The 14,269-nt window shown below is 35.3% G+C and overlaps 4 protein-coding genes across 4 annotated transcripts; 2 read left to right on the top strand and 2 right to left on the bottom strand.

The window, feature by feature from the left end:
• Positions 1-499: 499 nt before the first annotated feature.
• EV154DRAFT_424578 (uncharacterized protein) lies at positions 500-1,408 on the top strand (the record flags this gene model as incomplete). Its single annotated transcript, XM_051596199.1, has 3 exons — positions 500-596; positions 763-1,246; positions 1,303-1,408. The coding sequence occupies 3 exons, from the start codon at positions 500-502 to the stop codon at positions 1,406-1,408; spliced, it is 687 nt and encodes a 228-aa protein (XP_051455480.1).
• Positions 1,409-2,624: 1,216 nt separating this feature from the next.
• EV154DRAFT_565716 (uncharacterized protein) lies at positions 2,625-5,994 on the top strand (the record flags this gene model as incomplete). Its single annotated transcript, XM_051605910.1, has 8 exons — positions 2,625-2,916; positions 2,979-3,023; positions 3,072-3,128; positions 3,188-3,616; positions 3,680-4,139; positions 5,519-5,658; positions 5,724-5,746; positions 5,809-5,994. The coding sequence occupies 8 exons, from the start codon at positions 2,625-2,627 to the stop codon at positions 5,992-5,994; spliced, it is 1,632 nt and encodes a 543-aa protein (XP_051455481.1).
• Positions 5,995-8,050: 2,056 nt separating this feature from the next.
• Positions 8,051-11,440, bottom strand: EV154DRAFT_467870 (fungal-specific transcription factor domain-containing protein). Its single transcript, XM_051597780.1, has 5 exons — positions 11,161-11,440; positions 10,827-11,040; positions 10,147-10,771; positions 9,052-10,078; positions 8,051-8,814 (listed from the first exon to the last, which is right to left on the bottom strand). Exons 1-5 carry the CDS (start codon positions 11,278-11,280, stop codon positions 8,215-8,217), a joined length of 2,586 nt encoding a protein of 861 aa, XP_051455482.1. The 5' UTR covers positions 11,281-11,440; the 3' UTR covers positions 8,051-8,214.
• A 661-nt stretch (positions 11,441-12,101) lies between these two features.
• Positions 12,102-13,936, bottom strand: EV154DRAFT_467871 (cytochrome P450; the record flags this gene model as incomplete). Its single annotated transcript, XM_051597781.1, has 6 exons — positions 13,558-13,936; positions 13,442-13,494; positions 12,921-13,388; positions 12,613-12,861; positions 12,364-12,559; positions 12,102-12,300 (listed from the first exon to the last, which is right to left on the bottom strand). Exons 1-6 carry the CDS (start codon positions 13,914-13,916, stop codon positions 12,102-12,104), a joined length of 1,524 nt encoding a protein of 507 aa, XP_051455483.1. The 5' UTR covers positions 13,917-13,936.
• Positions 13,937-14,269: the final 333 nt, after the last annotated feature.

Here is a 14,269-nt window from a genome sequence, read left to right on the forward strand (position 1 = left end):
TGTAATTTATCTGTTGGATAATTTAAAAAAGATACATGGACCGATAAAAGAATACTATTTGATCACCGAGTCTCTAAGTGACCAGATTGCCTTATGTTGTGAAGTAAAACATATAGTATCTACAGGTGTTTATGCAATTAAGTTGACTCCCCTTTTTTAATTTTTAGCAACATTTCTTACCTTTAAGATCTTATTTAATCCGAAACGATATCAGGGATAGAGTGAATGCTATGGTTCAAGAAGTGTTTTCTGGTACTCAAGCAACAGTTGAATTGATCGGGTAAAGTGATAAAACTGACTTTTTCATTTACATCGATGTCTGTGCTCTAATTTTTAAAAAAGATCCTCTCATACGCAGTTAGCTATGGCTGAAAGTGATGTCAATCTAGGTATTCGAATTCCAAAAAATATGGTCACCGCAGATGCATATTTATATAACTCTAGCAACTGGACAGAAAGTGTATATGATGTGCATTTCCTGGCCCAAAGTCTTAGAGAGATGGGTATGGTAGCTCCTTTCCCAATTCCGCTGGCAAAAATATGTAAATTCGTAGATCCTGCATCCAGATTAAATTGTGCAGTCGGTGTTGATACTGGTCTGGTGTTTGAAAGAGATCATCTTATTGCTGAATATCTAAAACTTGACAAACGAGTTAGGCCTTTGATTTCGGCTATATTGTATTTTACACGGTCTCAAAACATTAACAAGTGTAAATATCAGATTTTGAAAAAGGGTGTGATGATACTAATATTATAGTTAAGCTTTACGTATGGGACAATTAAGCACATATTCATATATCATTATGGTTCTGCATTTTCTTATGTGTAAGTTAGATAGACCCGTTATTCCAAGTCTCCAGGATCTTTACAGTGACTGTAGCTCTCCAGAATGTTTTTATAACCGAAACCACGGTCTTGTACCATCATTCTTTGACAACAAAATTGAAAATATTCAAGTCCGCTTTCATGATTGCGTTCGCGTAGAAAATAGAAAAACAAACGTTTACAGTACTTTTGACTCTGATGATACTGATGGTGATAACCATTATACTCCGTGGTATAGTGATAATAACGATAACCTAGGTTCATTGTTCATTGATTTTTTGGATTACTTTTCAGTCAAGAAAAACTTCAAAAGAATCTCAATTATCTGTGATGATGGCGATCTTGTAAATGCTGTCGAAAAAGATTGGAGACAATACTATGTGGGGATTCAAGATCCCTTTTTTACCAAGAAAAATATTGCGTTAGTAGTATCAATTGAATGTTTATTTATTTAAGCTAATGTTTAGGCTGGTTTAGACGTAATATCAAGTACCATGGATTGGATAATGTAGTGGAAATATTTTCTTCGGCGGCACATCTTTTGAGAAAAGGAGGTTCTTTCCAAGATATATGTGAAATGTGAAACATATTAACTTTCTGGACAAACAATTTTTAATAAAATTCTGTTGTGAAATAAAAATATATTCCAAACATAGTACGCGCACCCATTTCTGGCTTAAAAACAAAGACCACAAATCATCTGATTATTATTACACAATCTATCATCGTAACGTAAACTATCTTTTTCACATTCAGCCGTTAACTTTTACTCTCTATTAGAGTCTAATCATTAATATTTAAGCACATGTTATTTAATTATATCGACATTAGATTACTAACAAATGTTTTAGATATCCCGATTATATCTTATTTCCAGAATATGGGACATTTTGACACACCAAAAAATGAGCCTACTTTTTTTCAGTTGTACTTAATAGCGGACTTCTTGTATCCGGAGTACCACGCAACAAAAGCACTTAAGATAATCCTGTTTCTATCCAGTTTAATTAGATCAATTGACTCAAATATTGAAACAGGATAAAAACTTTTAAAGAAGTTTTATTTAGCAGATGTATCTATTTTTCTGGAGTTAATACATGCAAATTTAAAAAAACTATCGCTTTTATAATCAAAAACCATTAGTACTTTGGATCCCTCCCAAAAAGATTTTACACAATAGGAATACTCTTGGTTGCTTTTTCTGGTATTATAAAAGTCCAGAAATTCTCATTGCCAAAAATTATTATCATCCGGGAAGGTACCTAGAAAAGGAGCTCCCGATTTTCCGTTTTTATTTACTAGTCAATAACATATCGTAAGTATTCATGTTAAGTTATTATTAGCAATAATTAACCGGTTTTATAGATACAGTTGTAACAAAAAGGCCAGGAAAACTAATTTAGAAGTTTGATTCGGCATGGAAGGCTTTGACGAGCGGAAAAGGCCTTCAATATAAGTATTTATGGGAGTAAATTATGAATTTAAAGTTATTTTTGGGGTAATAACTATATCTTTTGTTCAAAATGCTACATACGGAATAAAGTGCGCACTCTTGCTACGATATTACCATTAATCACAAAATCGATAAATATTTCTATATCAATTTTAAATCTCAAGCAATAATAATTTTATTTTGTAAATCCTGCTTTTATCTTGTAACATAAGCTTATACATAATATTGAATATAGTTGTATCATATTTATTGCCAATAACTGGTTGAGATAGAACGGCCGAACATATCCAGTTTAAATAATTATATTCTCTTTTAATCTTGCTTTCTTTGTTTTCCTCCATAAAATATGAAAATAGAAATAGTTCAGAAGCTTTTAACGAATATAAACATTTACACAATCGAAAATAATGTTGCTGAATTTGATTTTGGTACGAAACAAGCAAGTGTGGTACTTCTTGAACATCTCGATAGTCATTTAAAAAAAATTGTACCTGAAGAGTATGAAGTTATGAAATCTCAAGAATCTACGTTATTGGACTTTTTGATTTCAGAAGAGGTGTATGAGAGCTCAAAGCGGTGGGTATACGAAGTCATGACTATCGCCCAATATGATAAAGACTTGCGCCGATTGAATAATAGTTTTTTGACTTTGAAGACACACGAAACATGTGATACTCAATTGATAATTATGTATCTGAAGAATCCAGTAGAATCACTCACAAAAGAAATGATAGACTGTTACAAGGTAAATCAACAAAAAGTGGTAATAAGACAGATTCTGACATATGATTAGAAAGTTTATCTTTCCAAAGAAGATGTGTACAAGAAGAAAAGAGCTATCAAAGAGAAAGTAAACACAGCTGTTCAGTCGGCATTTCCTCAATTGGATATATCTGTTCAAATGATTAGGTGATATAAAAAATTTAACGCTTGAATTTGACTTGCTAACAAGTACTATTTATCAATCTAGATCTTGTTATACTGAATTAGCTTTTCCTGAAGACATTTTGAACTTGGGTATCATAATTCCTAGCTGTTCTACCAAAGACGAAAAAAAATTCGACAAATTCAAAAAGCGCTATGATTGCTTGAATGATATGGACAACTTTATCGAGTGCTTGCAAAATATCGGAATGGTTGATATCGAACGTCGTGACCGTAAAGATGTTTTTTTATTTACAGACTCATTGTCCGGGTACAACTGTCAAATTGGAATTGATAATCGCATGCTTTATGAAAGAGAAAAGTTGATTGAAACATATCTTGAATTGGATGAAAGGATTAGACCGTTGATATGTGTCGTCTTTTATTTCTGCCGATCGCAATTAATCAAAAGAGGTAAAAAGTTCTTGTAAAAAAATCAAAAATCAAATGGAGCCGTCCCTATTAACTTTTAATTAGTGGAGGATAGAGATCCGTTTTTAGGCACTTATTCACTGACCATCTTGGTATTAAACTTTTTGATGAATGGGTTGGATAAACCAGTTATTCCCTGTCTTCAAGAGCTACCGAAAAACAGTACTTGTAACTTTAAGGATTGTTTGTACAACAAAAACAAACAGTTTGTAGCTACAACAAAATATGACAACATTATCAAGGAAATGCGGTTTTTATATCACACATGTGTAATAATTAAGAGCGGCAATGAAGATTTGAACACTGTATTGGAAAATAAAACTACATGGACTAGCCATAACAGTGATAATTTAGGAACGCTCTTGATTGCATTTTTTCGGTACTATGCTGATGTAAAAAACATAACAGGAGGAGTCTCTATTGCTCAAGCAGGCAGAACGTCTTACCGAAACTCCAGTATGTCTATTACTATTCAAGATCCGTTTTTGCCCATCAATAACATTTCGTAAGTATTCAGTCAAATAATTAACAACAATTAAAAACCCTTTTCTTAGATGCGGCTGTAAAAAAAAATATATGGAAATATCAATTGGAAAATTTGATTCCGCATGGAAGGCATTGTCAGACGGAGAAAACCTTATGTATATTTGTGGAGACAGATTGCTTGCCTATTAATATGTTTTACTGCTTTTACTTTTACACGTAAAGCCACATAATAAAATTCCCACTTTTACTACAATCGGATTATACACTTGTAAAGGCAATACAATAATATTTATCACTAACTTAACTGCCTTTAAACACAGTAACATATAGTCATTGTTCTTGTGGCGAGTCTAACAAGCAATTGAACCTTTTCGACGATATATGAAGTTAATATGGCTCATTTAATTCTGGAACCCCCGCTCCATAGAATTTTTTTTTATTGTTAATCTTTTCCATACCGAAGAACCTTAATCTGTTCTCATTGTAATGACTGTTTTTTTGCTGTACAATGAATTTTAATGTCTTGTATAAAAAGCGACTAATGCAAACGTTCTTTTAAATCACTGGATGAACGTTCATGCTTGTACTACCTACGTTAAGCGTTTGAATTCAATTACAACTTAGGTAAATAAATAATAGTTCGGTCGATAAAAGTATTTCTTTTGTTCAATCCAAAAGGATTATTATATTTGTCACTGTTGCTGCGTTGTGTTAAGATAATAAGGTAAGCAAGCTGTTTGATAAACACTAACACAGTCGTCTAGCAACAATATAGGATGTTCTACATGTATAAAAACAACAATTGGGTATTATAGTAGTATGGAATGTATGTTATCTTCAATTGAAAAGCCCTTATTTCCAATCACTGATACAATTTTGTAAAGTATGGCGAGGAGGAGGGGGGGGGGGAGGAGTTAGCAACTATTTGGATAGAATTAACGACAGGAATCTTGATCTATACGACAAGAAACATAATGGTTATAATTGAACGCCCTGAAGCTAAGTAATTCAACTTTTGAACCTGATTTTGTAATCAGTAGTCAATCTTATAACAATGAGCCACACTTACAGAATATCACTCACTTATATGTATATAAAAAAAGGTAATCCATTGTTTTTTACTCTTCGTTATTACTATGGGTGGTTGTTGCAGTTCAAGTGGAAGCTCTACATCAAGCGGCGTTTCTCAATCGGCTTCAAGTATTGCACGATATTGGAACGCTAGATAGTATTAGTACATGTGATTCAATATATATTTAACACAGCGGCGCACTAGGTGGTAAAAATGTACCACCGGTTGATTTTTTGAACTTCCAGACGTGAAATTGTACCACCGGTGGTAAAAATGTACCACCACGAACTTGCATTTTCTATTTTTTTTTTCCTTCATATTTTGAGAGATTATGCCAAAACCTGTTTGGGAGAGTTAAAAATCGAGGTATCTCAGAATTCTGTGATGATAAATTGCACCTGGGGTAAGCTTTCCCGTGATATCAAGATGAAATACATCATCATGTTGGAACGATTAGCCAAGAAAGGTAAAACAGACTTGGATAGATGCCAGAACTACTGGGGGGAGCAGAAAGGTTGTTGGCAAGTGTAGCTCACAACAGACTGGGAAAAAGGGTAATACAATGACTAAACAATCACACTTATTTATTATTATGTTTCTAATGCGTTTTCTGTAGAACGTGTCAACCCGGGAATCAGGATCTTTGTCGGATGACGAAGAGACTATTCCCTCTATTGCTGAACTAGAGGAAGAACGGAATAGTCCTCTGCACGGCGATGAGAATACTGGCGTAGAAGAGCTTGAACAGACTTTAGAAGATGACCGTATCCACCGCTCTAGAAGAAAAATAGCCAGAAGATAACTACTAAAAATTTCAAAGAATTCGCACTTTGAATAATCTAATGGATTAATAAACTTACTTTTTTTTTTTTTTTTTTTTTTTCTCTTTCTCTTTCTTTCTCTTCGTAAATTCTTATTTGCACAACCTAAGTTTTGTAATATATGATATGATTACAATCTCGCAGGTTGTAGAAAAGACTAAACAATAAGAAAAGGTAGTAATATAGCATATATAAATATTCATCCTATTCCTGGCTTATAAGTTTCGTAGAAAGTTTGTATATTCGCTTTGTGACATATGGTGAAGGCACTAGATAACATTACATCTTCATTACGTTTTTTAACTGTGTTGTATAGATTCAGAGCTTTTTCTGTGCTGATATTAAAGGCTTCAATATGTAGACAAGCTTCTTCCAGGCTGATGAAATGTTTTTTAGGCTATAGAAAATTTTTTTAGCCTGCATTTTTTTTTATTTTAGTCTGTATTTTCTAATTTTAGGGCGATTTATTTTTATTTTAGGCTACATTTTTTTATTTTATGTTGTATTTCTCAAGGAAGTCCAACTTTTTTCTTAGTCTTATATGCTGTTATACCTTATGATCCCTTGGCTCTTTATGATGTTTATTGAAAGACTTTTTCTTGCCGTTATATCTTGTTGATAGTAAGTTAATTAATATTTCCATTTAATTTTTTTCTGGTGATAATATGGATGCAAGTTCAGTAGCTTCGAAGTGAAAATACAAAATAAATACCAATAAAAACGTTTTCTATACCCCCATTTTTTCACAGTTTTTGTGTATTTATACGTAAATTTTTTTTCGATTATGTAATGCTTTAAAGTAATAAAAGTGCAACGGAATGAACAAAAAGACATTTTAAAGTGGTAAAAACAAACAACAGACGGAACAATATATCAATGTAAAGTGGTAAAAACATGCAACAGACGGAACAATACATCAGTTTAAAGTGGTAAAAAGATACAACTGTTGGAGTGTTTGAACCATTTAAAGTGGTATAATGATACCACTGGTGGATAAAACGCACCACCTCTGGTGGTATAAATTTGTTTTTTTTACCACCAGAGGTGGTGAAATCGTACCACCTGTACCACATCTGGGATAAAAAATCAAGGGTTTTTACCACCGCAGGTGGTCTAAGTTGGTACTTTTTTACCACCTTTTACCACCGAGTGCGCGGCTGTGTAATAAAAGGAGGACTTCTGTGACATTGTGAATATAATAAAGCGAAAAAATATTTGATATTTGAACACATATCTAAATTTAACGAAATACTTACCATTGAAAGGATCCACTAATTGTAATATCAATAAATACATCGTCTTTGGCGACAGTACCTATTATATTTAAATTTGCTCATTCTTATTCCATGTTTTTTGTCACAATAATGAGCACCCATTTATATGTATACAAGGTCGTTGGCAGAACAATTATCTTTAATTTCTCATCTGTGTATAATTTCAATGGGTGGTTTATGTTCTTGTATCTGTTGTGGTCTTAGCAGCTCTAACCAAAATGCGTCAAAATTTGAACGTGGGTTATTTGGAAAGCATGTGTGATGGTTACAAATATTAAAATTTGAATAAAAATTTCAACGAGATTGTCAATATTGCTTTAAAACGTAAAATCTACATTTTAGGAAAAGAAAAGCTCTCGTTGGTTTGTACCATCAGTCTCAAAGAAGAAGAGGCTGGTTTAAACAAAACCTGTTACGCAACAACAGCAACTATATGCTGATAATAAAGCATATCAATGGATGAAAGCCAGGTTACTATTATGATTTCCAATCTTCTTTGATATTCGGGTTTGGTCTATTTAGGTGAGTAATTTACAGCACAAATTTACTCATTGATCTTTTAACACGATGGCTCTAATTTTGTAAAAGCTTGTTTTTTTTGTACACACAAAGCAACCGCAACTATCAAGCTATTTACAGCCGATTGGCAACTACGAAAAAAACAAGGCTTATTGGTTACTAACGTCATTTTATGACAATTACAGTTGAGAATACAAAACAAAAACAAAAACTATCTGACACAAACAAAACAATAACAGTAATGATCAATTTGTAGTTGGTAATAAGCATAACATTTTTTTTTTTAATTTCTATTGTTTAGGGGTGTGTATAGTTGGGAGAAGGGTACTTAATTTTTTTGATATATAGAATGAGGAACAATTTTTTTTCTTTTTTTTTTCTTTTTATGTTTAACGATATTTCCTTTGCTTACGGATGTTGAGAAAAATCCCAAGGATTTAATAATAATCCCATCATGGATTCATTGGGAGAATCAGGTATGACTGGATCCATTGGGAAAGAAGGATCCAGCATCATATTTTGTTGGTGATATTGTTGTTGTTGTTGGGTGATTGGTATCATATAAGGTAACTGGGTATTGTTGCTCATTACAGGCGCTGAAAACCGGTTATTTTGAACCGCTATTGCATGCAAGTTACGAGGAGAAGGTGGTATAACCCCAGAAGATGGAGTCGATGTCGAAGACGGAGACGTATTCGCCATGATCACATTCGAAAGATCCGGCGGTGTAGAGTTCGTCAGTGTATGCCGGCGTAAATTGATATAAGGTCTCGCCGTACGTGTACGTTGCTGCGATGGCACCACAAATTCTCCCACTGAAGATGAACTCCGTAGTATTCCTGTCTTTCGCGATATTGACGTCGATCGTAGTGGCGTTGCTGGAAACGTCGGCGCCATTGTATTACCACCTCCCCCATTACTGTTCATCCCGCTATATTCGCCTCCAAACTGACTTGTAGTTGGCGAGGATGGTTGTGAATAGCTCGACATTCTTTGGCGCTGTTGTTGCTGTTGCTGTTGTTGTTGTTGCTGCTGCTGCTGTTGTTGTTGTTGTTGTTGTTGTTGTTGTTGTTGTTGTTGTTGTTGTTGTTGTTGTTGTTGTTGTTGTTGTTGTTGTTGTTGTTGTTGTTGTTGTTGTTGTTGTTGCTGCTGCTGCTGCTGCTGTTGTTGTTGTTGTTGTTGTTGTTGTTGTTGTTGTTGTTGTTGCTGTTGCTGTTGTTGTTGTTGTTGTTGTTGCTGCTGTTGCTGTTGCTGTTGTTGTTGTTGTTGCTGTTGCTGTTGCTGTGATTGGTGAAAATAAGGGGATTGTTGATACAATGAACCCAAAGCGGGGGCAGACAACCGGTTGCTGGCATAGGGTGACCTGTTTGTTGCAGGTCGCATACGATGATTGATAAGCTCAGGGACATAAGAGCTACTAGATTGCATAACATAATTAAGATCTGTGGTAGGAAATTGAAGTGAGGCTCTTGAATGCCTTTTTCGAACAGTGGGTGTTGGCAAACTTGGACTGTGGGGTGATTTGAGAGTAGGAATAACAGGCGAAGATCGAGTAGAAGACGTATTTGAAGGTGAAAGCATTGAATAATCAGGAGCTTTATCAACCCACATGGATGGTGGCACGTCTTGATGACTCGTTTCCAATTCGGTGACGGGTGATTTGGGTATCAGTATTTGTAACAGTGTCCATGTTCGATCATACATTTCGCCTGCCATATCGGAGGACTGGTACGAGTACATATTTCGAAGCGACCTTTGAATGGTGAGAGCAGCAGTAAGACAGTAAATGATCTGTTGATTGCCACGCGTGACAGGATAAAATGCATCTGAACCTTCCTTCTTTAAACTATGATCCACAATCTGAGTTATTGTTGAAGCCGATGAGAAACAGTGTGAAATGTACGTTGGTTCTTGGTACTCATCCGAGAGTGCATAAGGTCGATAGAGCAAAATGATGACTGAGTGATATATCAAGTGCACAAAATAAGAATGCACGCTACTCTCTTCTGTCATTTGGGGCAAACGCGCACCCAACTCCAATAAATCGTTTTCCAGGATCGAGAATTTCTCTTGCTCATCGGTCAATTCGTTGGCAGAGTCATGTCTCCAACGCATAAATTCAAGTACAGCCGCCTGCTTGTGTATCACCTTGGACAGCCAATGAAAATCCGAAACGGCTTTGGAATCATTATTTGATTCATCGGAAAGGACGTGCGGGTATTTGACCGTGCACTCTTCTTGACAAAACTGCAGCTGTAATCCTTGTTCAGTGCTAATGCGGGGCTTTATTTTTATTATTTCTGGAATTTGTTTTTAAACATTGTGGATCAAAAAATTTACCTCATTAAAACTTCATATATATAGAGAGCCCAAAACGTTCTTGCCCTCATTTCGTATTCAAGAGCACAGTTTGATCGCGTACTTGGTGTTGGTTCTTTCCAAAGGCCTAAATCACTCGACATCTTGACAGCCAGCTGTATAAAGAATTTTGTTCTCCAGAAGAAACCAGGTCTTTGAATGTGTTCATGATATTTTGCTAATAAAACGAGTGCTTGTACGGTAGATAATCGAGGGGCATCAGCATACGAATCAATTAGACTAAGTGCCTTTTTATAGTAGGGCCAGCCCGGGGGATCATTATTTTGAGCAGCCGATGAATTGATAAATCGTGAAGAGACAGCATAAATAGCATTTAGTAATAGAGTGGATAATTGAGGTTGGTTTAATGATGATTGCTGAATAAACGGTAAGGATGGATGTACATGATCCAGATAGGATTGGATTAAATCCATTCTGGGAGCGACCATAATAGTAGACATCATATGTGGCTGTGGTGGTTCAGTATGTAAATTTTGTATGTCCGTCTGTTGTTCGATACGATCTACGCGAGCAGGATAATCAGGTATATATAAAGCATGTCCAATTGTTGTGACATCAAGTTGTGTATTTATTTCAATCATGGGATCTATCAGGTTAAGCATGAGTTTTTGCTGTCAAGATATGTAAAGATTAAGCTGTACCTTTTGTTTCCCAATCGTTATTTAATTGTGTTGTTTTTATATCATCTAAAGAGAGTTCAAGCACTTGTAGTACGTTATCGATAGTCTTTAATCTGCTTTCAAATGGTTCTAAATATTGTTTGGGTGGGCCTCTTTTTGGTGTGACATTTGAAAAGATACATTCTGTAGAAGACTTTTGACATCTTGCACAAGGCTGAGCTCCATCGCAACGTACCTACAAAATAAAAAAAAAATAAAAATCTGAGTTTAATATAATTGTGTGCTCAGTGAAACTTGGCGAGTTGATACAAGCAGTATTGTTTAAATATGCAACCCAACCTTTTTTTTAAGGTACCTTTCTTTTTCGACATTCGTCACATGCCCGACTCACTTTGTTTCGCTTGATTCCACTGTTAGAAGATAGTCGGTTCTTACGTTCCGGTAATTCTGGTGTGGGTGGTGATGAGTCGTCCATTCTGGCATTGTTTTTAGGCTCTCTCGTCTCTAATTCCTTTATATTTTTTCCCTCTTGTATTTTTTCTTGAATATTATTGGACTGTGTTTTGGGCTTTATTTTTTGTTGTATGTAAATAATAAAAGGGTTAGGGTTTAAATAATTAAATAATAATAGAGACAAAGAGCAAAAAAAAAAAAAAATGTTTTTTTTTCGCCTTTTTTTGTCTCCTACCTTTGTAAGAAAAAAAAAGACTGTTTCAGGCTGAGTTTAATTTCCTGTTGAACAACGTTGCCCCCGTCCTATTGTTCACTGTTATAAGGTTGAGGACAATTGGATGGGGTTAATCATTCAAATAGAAAGTCTTGATGTGACTTGCCTGCTCATTGACGTAGGCAAACATTTTGGTTATCCACCAACTGGGGATCCCTCTCCTTTTACAAAGTCAGTTGAAAACTTTTGGCACAAAAAAATTACGTGACTGATTTTGGCAAGAACTTTTTCCATCCCGCTAGTTATAGACCTCTCCTGTCGATGCAAAAGCCCTTTGTAATACCATCGAGAGGGCCCGGGCGTTAAATTCTTCATCTAAACCTAATCTCCTCCCCAGCTGCTATGTTGTAAACAGAACAAATATCTTACTACCAAATCACAAATCAGCCCTGAAAAAAAATTAAAAGCCCATTACTGCTCAAAGCAAAGATCATTTTGTTGCCTGGCAATGATGTAACTATCGCGTTGCGTGACATGTTGAAATGATCGACATTGTACCTTTTTTTTTAAAAAAAAAATGTAACCACGTGTATAAATTTAAAACAATTTCTATCTTTTATTTCGTAATCTCATACAGGTGCCATGCCTGTCATTCTTTTAACAAGCCTGACCTTATATGGACGTGGCAAAAGGTTTATACCGATGTTCTGCACATGGTCGATATCTGGCATCCCATCTGAACTTGGTTCCACAGAACAATGAGCAAAGATTCGAATAAACGCCGAAAAAACCTCCACTTCTGCCATATGGATAGCTGGACAAACACGTCTATTTAAGAAAAGAAAAAGTTGAGCTATCTCATGATTTATCTTTGTCCTTCTTATGCCTAACCTTCCCCAGCCAAAAACAAAATGATCTCTTTCTTCAAGTTTACCATTAGCCGCTGCTTGCATTGTTTTGGTATGGTTTAGGAATCTCTCTGGCTTGAAAATGTCCGGATCTGAATACATGCCGGTGTTTTTATGCATACTTTCCATATTTGAAATAACTGTGGCATCTTTTGGGATAGTATATCCATCTACAATCACTTTACATAGACTTGTCAATAATTTATGAGTAAATAGAATGATTTTTACTTACCATCTTTCTTCACGGCGTGAGGGATGCCAAAGGACGTGGTAGGCTTGAACCTCATACATTCCTTAATAACAGATATACTATACGGCATCTGAGCTCTGTCTTTGAATTGAGGAAGTCTACCGTTTTCTTCCATAAATTTGCCAATCTCTGCTGTTACCTGTTTTTGGGCCTGAGGATAATTACACATGATAGCTATATTCCACGATAAAGTAACAGCGATTGTATCAGTTCCTCCTCCAATCAAATCAACTAAAATATCGAGTCAGTAAAGAATTGTGATTTTCACAGTTATTATATATCAGTTTTACACATTAAAACGTTCATTTCCTCCTCTGAAAAAGTGTATCCGTTTTCTTTTAGCGAATTGACTATATTGGGTTTGTCACTCTTTTTTGCTTCCTGAATAAACCTTTTGACTGCAGGATTGACTTGCTGAGTAATGAAATTTTTCATCTTGCCTTGTATGCCAGTTAAGCGATCCATGAAAGAAAGTGCAGGTAAGAAATTTGGCAAGTCGTTTTGCAGCCCAGCAAATCCCAGACTCTTATTGATCAACTGAATCAATGTAATGAACTCAGGATCTTGAACGGATCGAAATGCTCGACCAAAGCAGGCGGAAAAAATTACGTTCAATGAATAAAGTTCCAAATGCTTCAGTGGATTTACCTCTCCTTCCTTTTCCGTAATCGCTTCTAGTTGTGTAATTAAGTCTTGGCCCTGTTGCTGAATCATGTCGGTATATCTTTCGATTTGTCTGGGCGCCATAACAGAAACAACTGGATTTTTTTATTTTAGTTCATATTTTACCTAGTTTGTTTTAACAGTTTACCTGCTGATCTGACTTCTTTCCATCCTGCGCCTGGTTGAGAAAAACCAATACCCCTGTCAAAATTACCTATATCAGTTTCTCTCTCCTTTCTACACTCAAAAAACGTATTACTTTACTTTCCTTGCGCGCTATAATAATAATAGGCATAGGTAGAATGCGGTCTATAAGAAGTTTCTACACCATGCGTCACAAATATCTTATGCGCTAGTATAGGATCATCCACTGAAATCCATGTTTGAGCCCCCATATACATTTTTATAATAGGTCCATACTTTTCATGCCATTTCGATATGGTTTCTGAAGGCAAGCTTCCCAGTGAAAGAAGGTGACCGATGTACGGAAAGGCTGAATCCGGTACAGGAATATCACTCTTCTTTTCCGATGTCATACGCGTATAAAACACGCACAAAAGTACGACTGTAGCAATGGAAAAGCACTTCGTCTCTTGCGTGACTGAGTGGACCACTTTTAACATTTTGTATTTTGAGAGAGAGCGAAAAGAAAAAGAAAGATAAATTATTTGCGCTCTTCTTGGGTAGCAAAATATATTATGCACTCCTATTCTGCTTTTTCGATTCACAAAATACAATAATATCATTGGCTAATGAAATAAAGCACGTTATCGTGTAGCTGGGAAAGCTTATTGGTATCTCAAGATCATTTCTATAATGCGACACGAACATTTATCAAGTAAACACTAAAAAAAAAAAAAAAAAAAAAAAAAAAAAAAAAAAAAAAAAAAAAAAAAAAAGCTGGTAAAAAACCTGATACTACACAGCAGATCGAAAAAAAATGAACGACAAGGCTTCAGATGTTTGTGACACAAAC

This window comes from Mucor mucedo (assembly GCF_025094135.1).
Source record: "Mucor mucedo strain NRRL 3635 chromosome Unknown EV154scaffold_75, whole genome shotgun sequence".
In the NCBI taxonomy this organism is placed as follows: Eukaryota; Fungi; Mucoromycota; class Mucoromycetes; order Mucorales; family Mucoraceae; genus Mucor; species Mucor mucedo.

Bases quoted from the DNA above. Each gene is read 5' to 3' on its own strand.
- EV154DRAFT_467870 (XM_051597780.1), bottom strand. From the start codon at position 11,280: ATGGACGACTCATCACCACCCACACCAGAATTACCGGAACGTAAGAAC. The intron at 11,041-11,160 runs GTACCTTAAAAA...TTTATTTTGTAG, and splicing joins ACGAATGTCGAAAAAGAAAG to GTACGTTGCGATGGAGCTCA. The intron at 10,079-10,146 runs GTAAATTTTTTG...GCCCCGCATTAG, and splicing joins ATATATGAAGTTTTAATGAG to CACTGAACAAGGATTACAGC.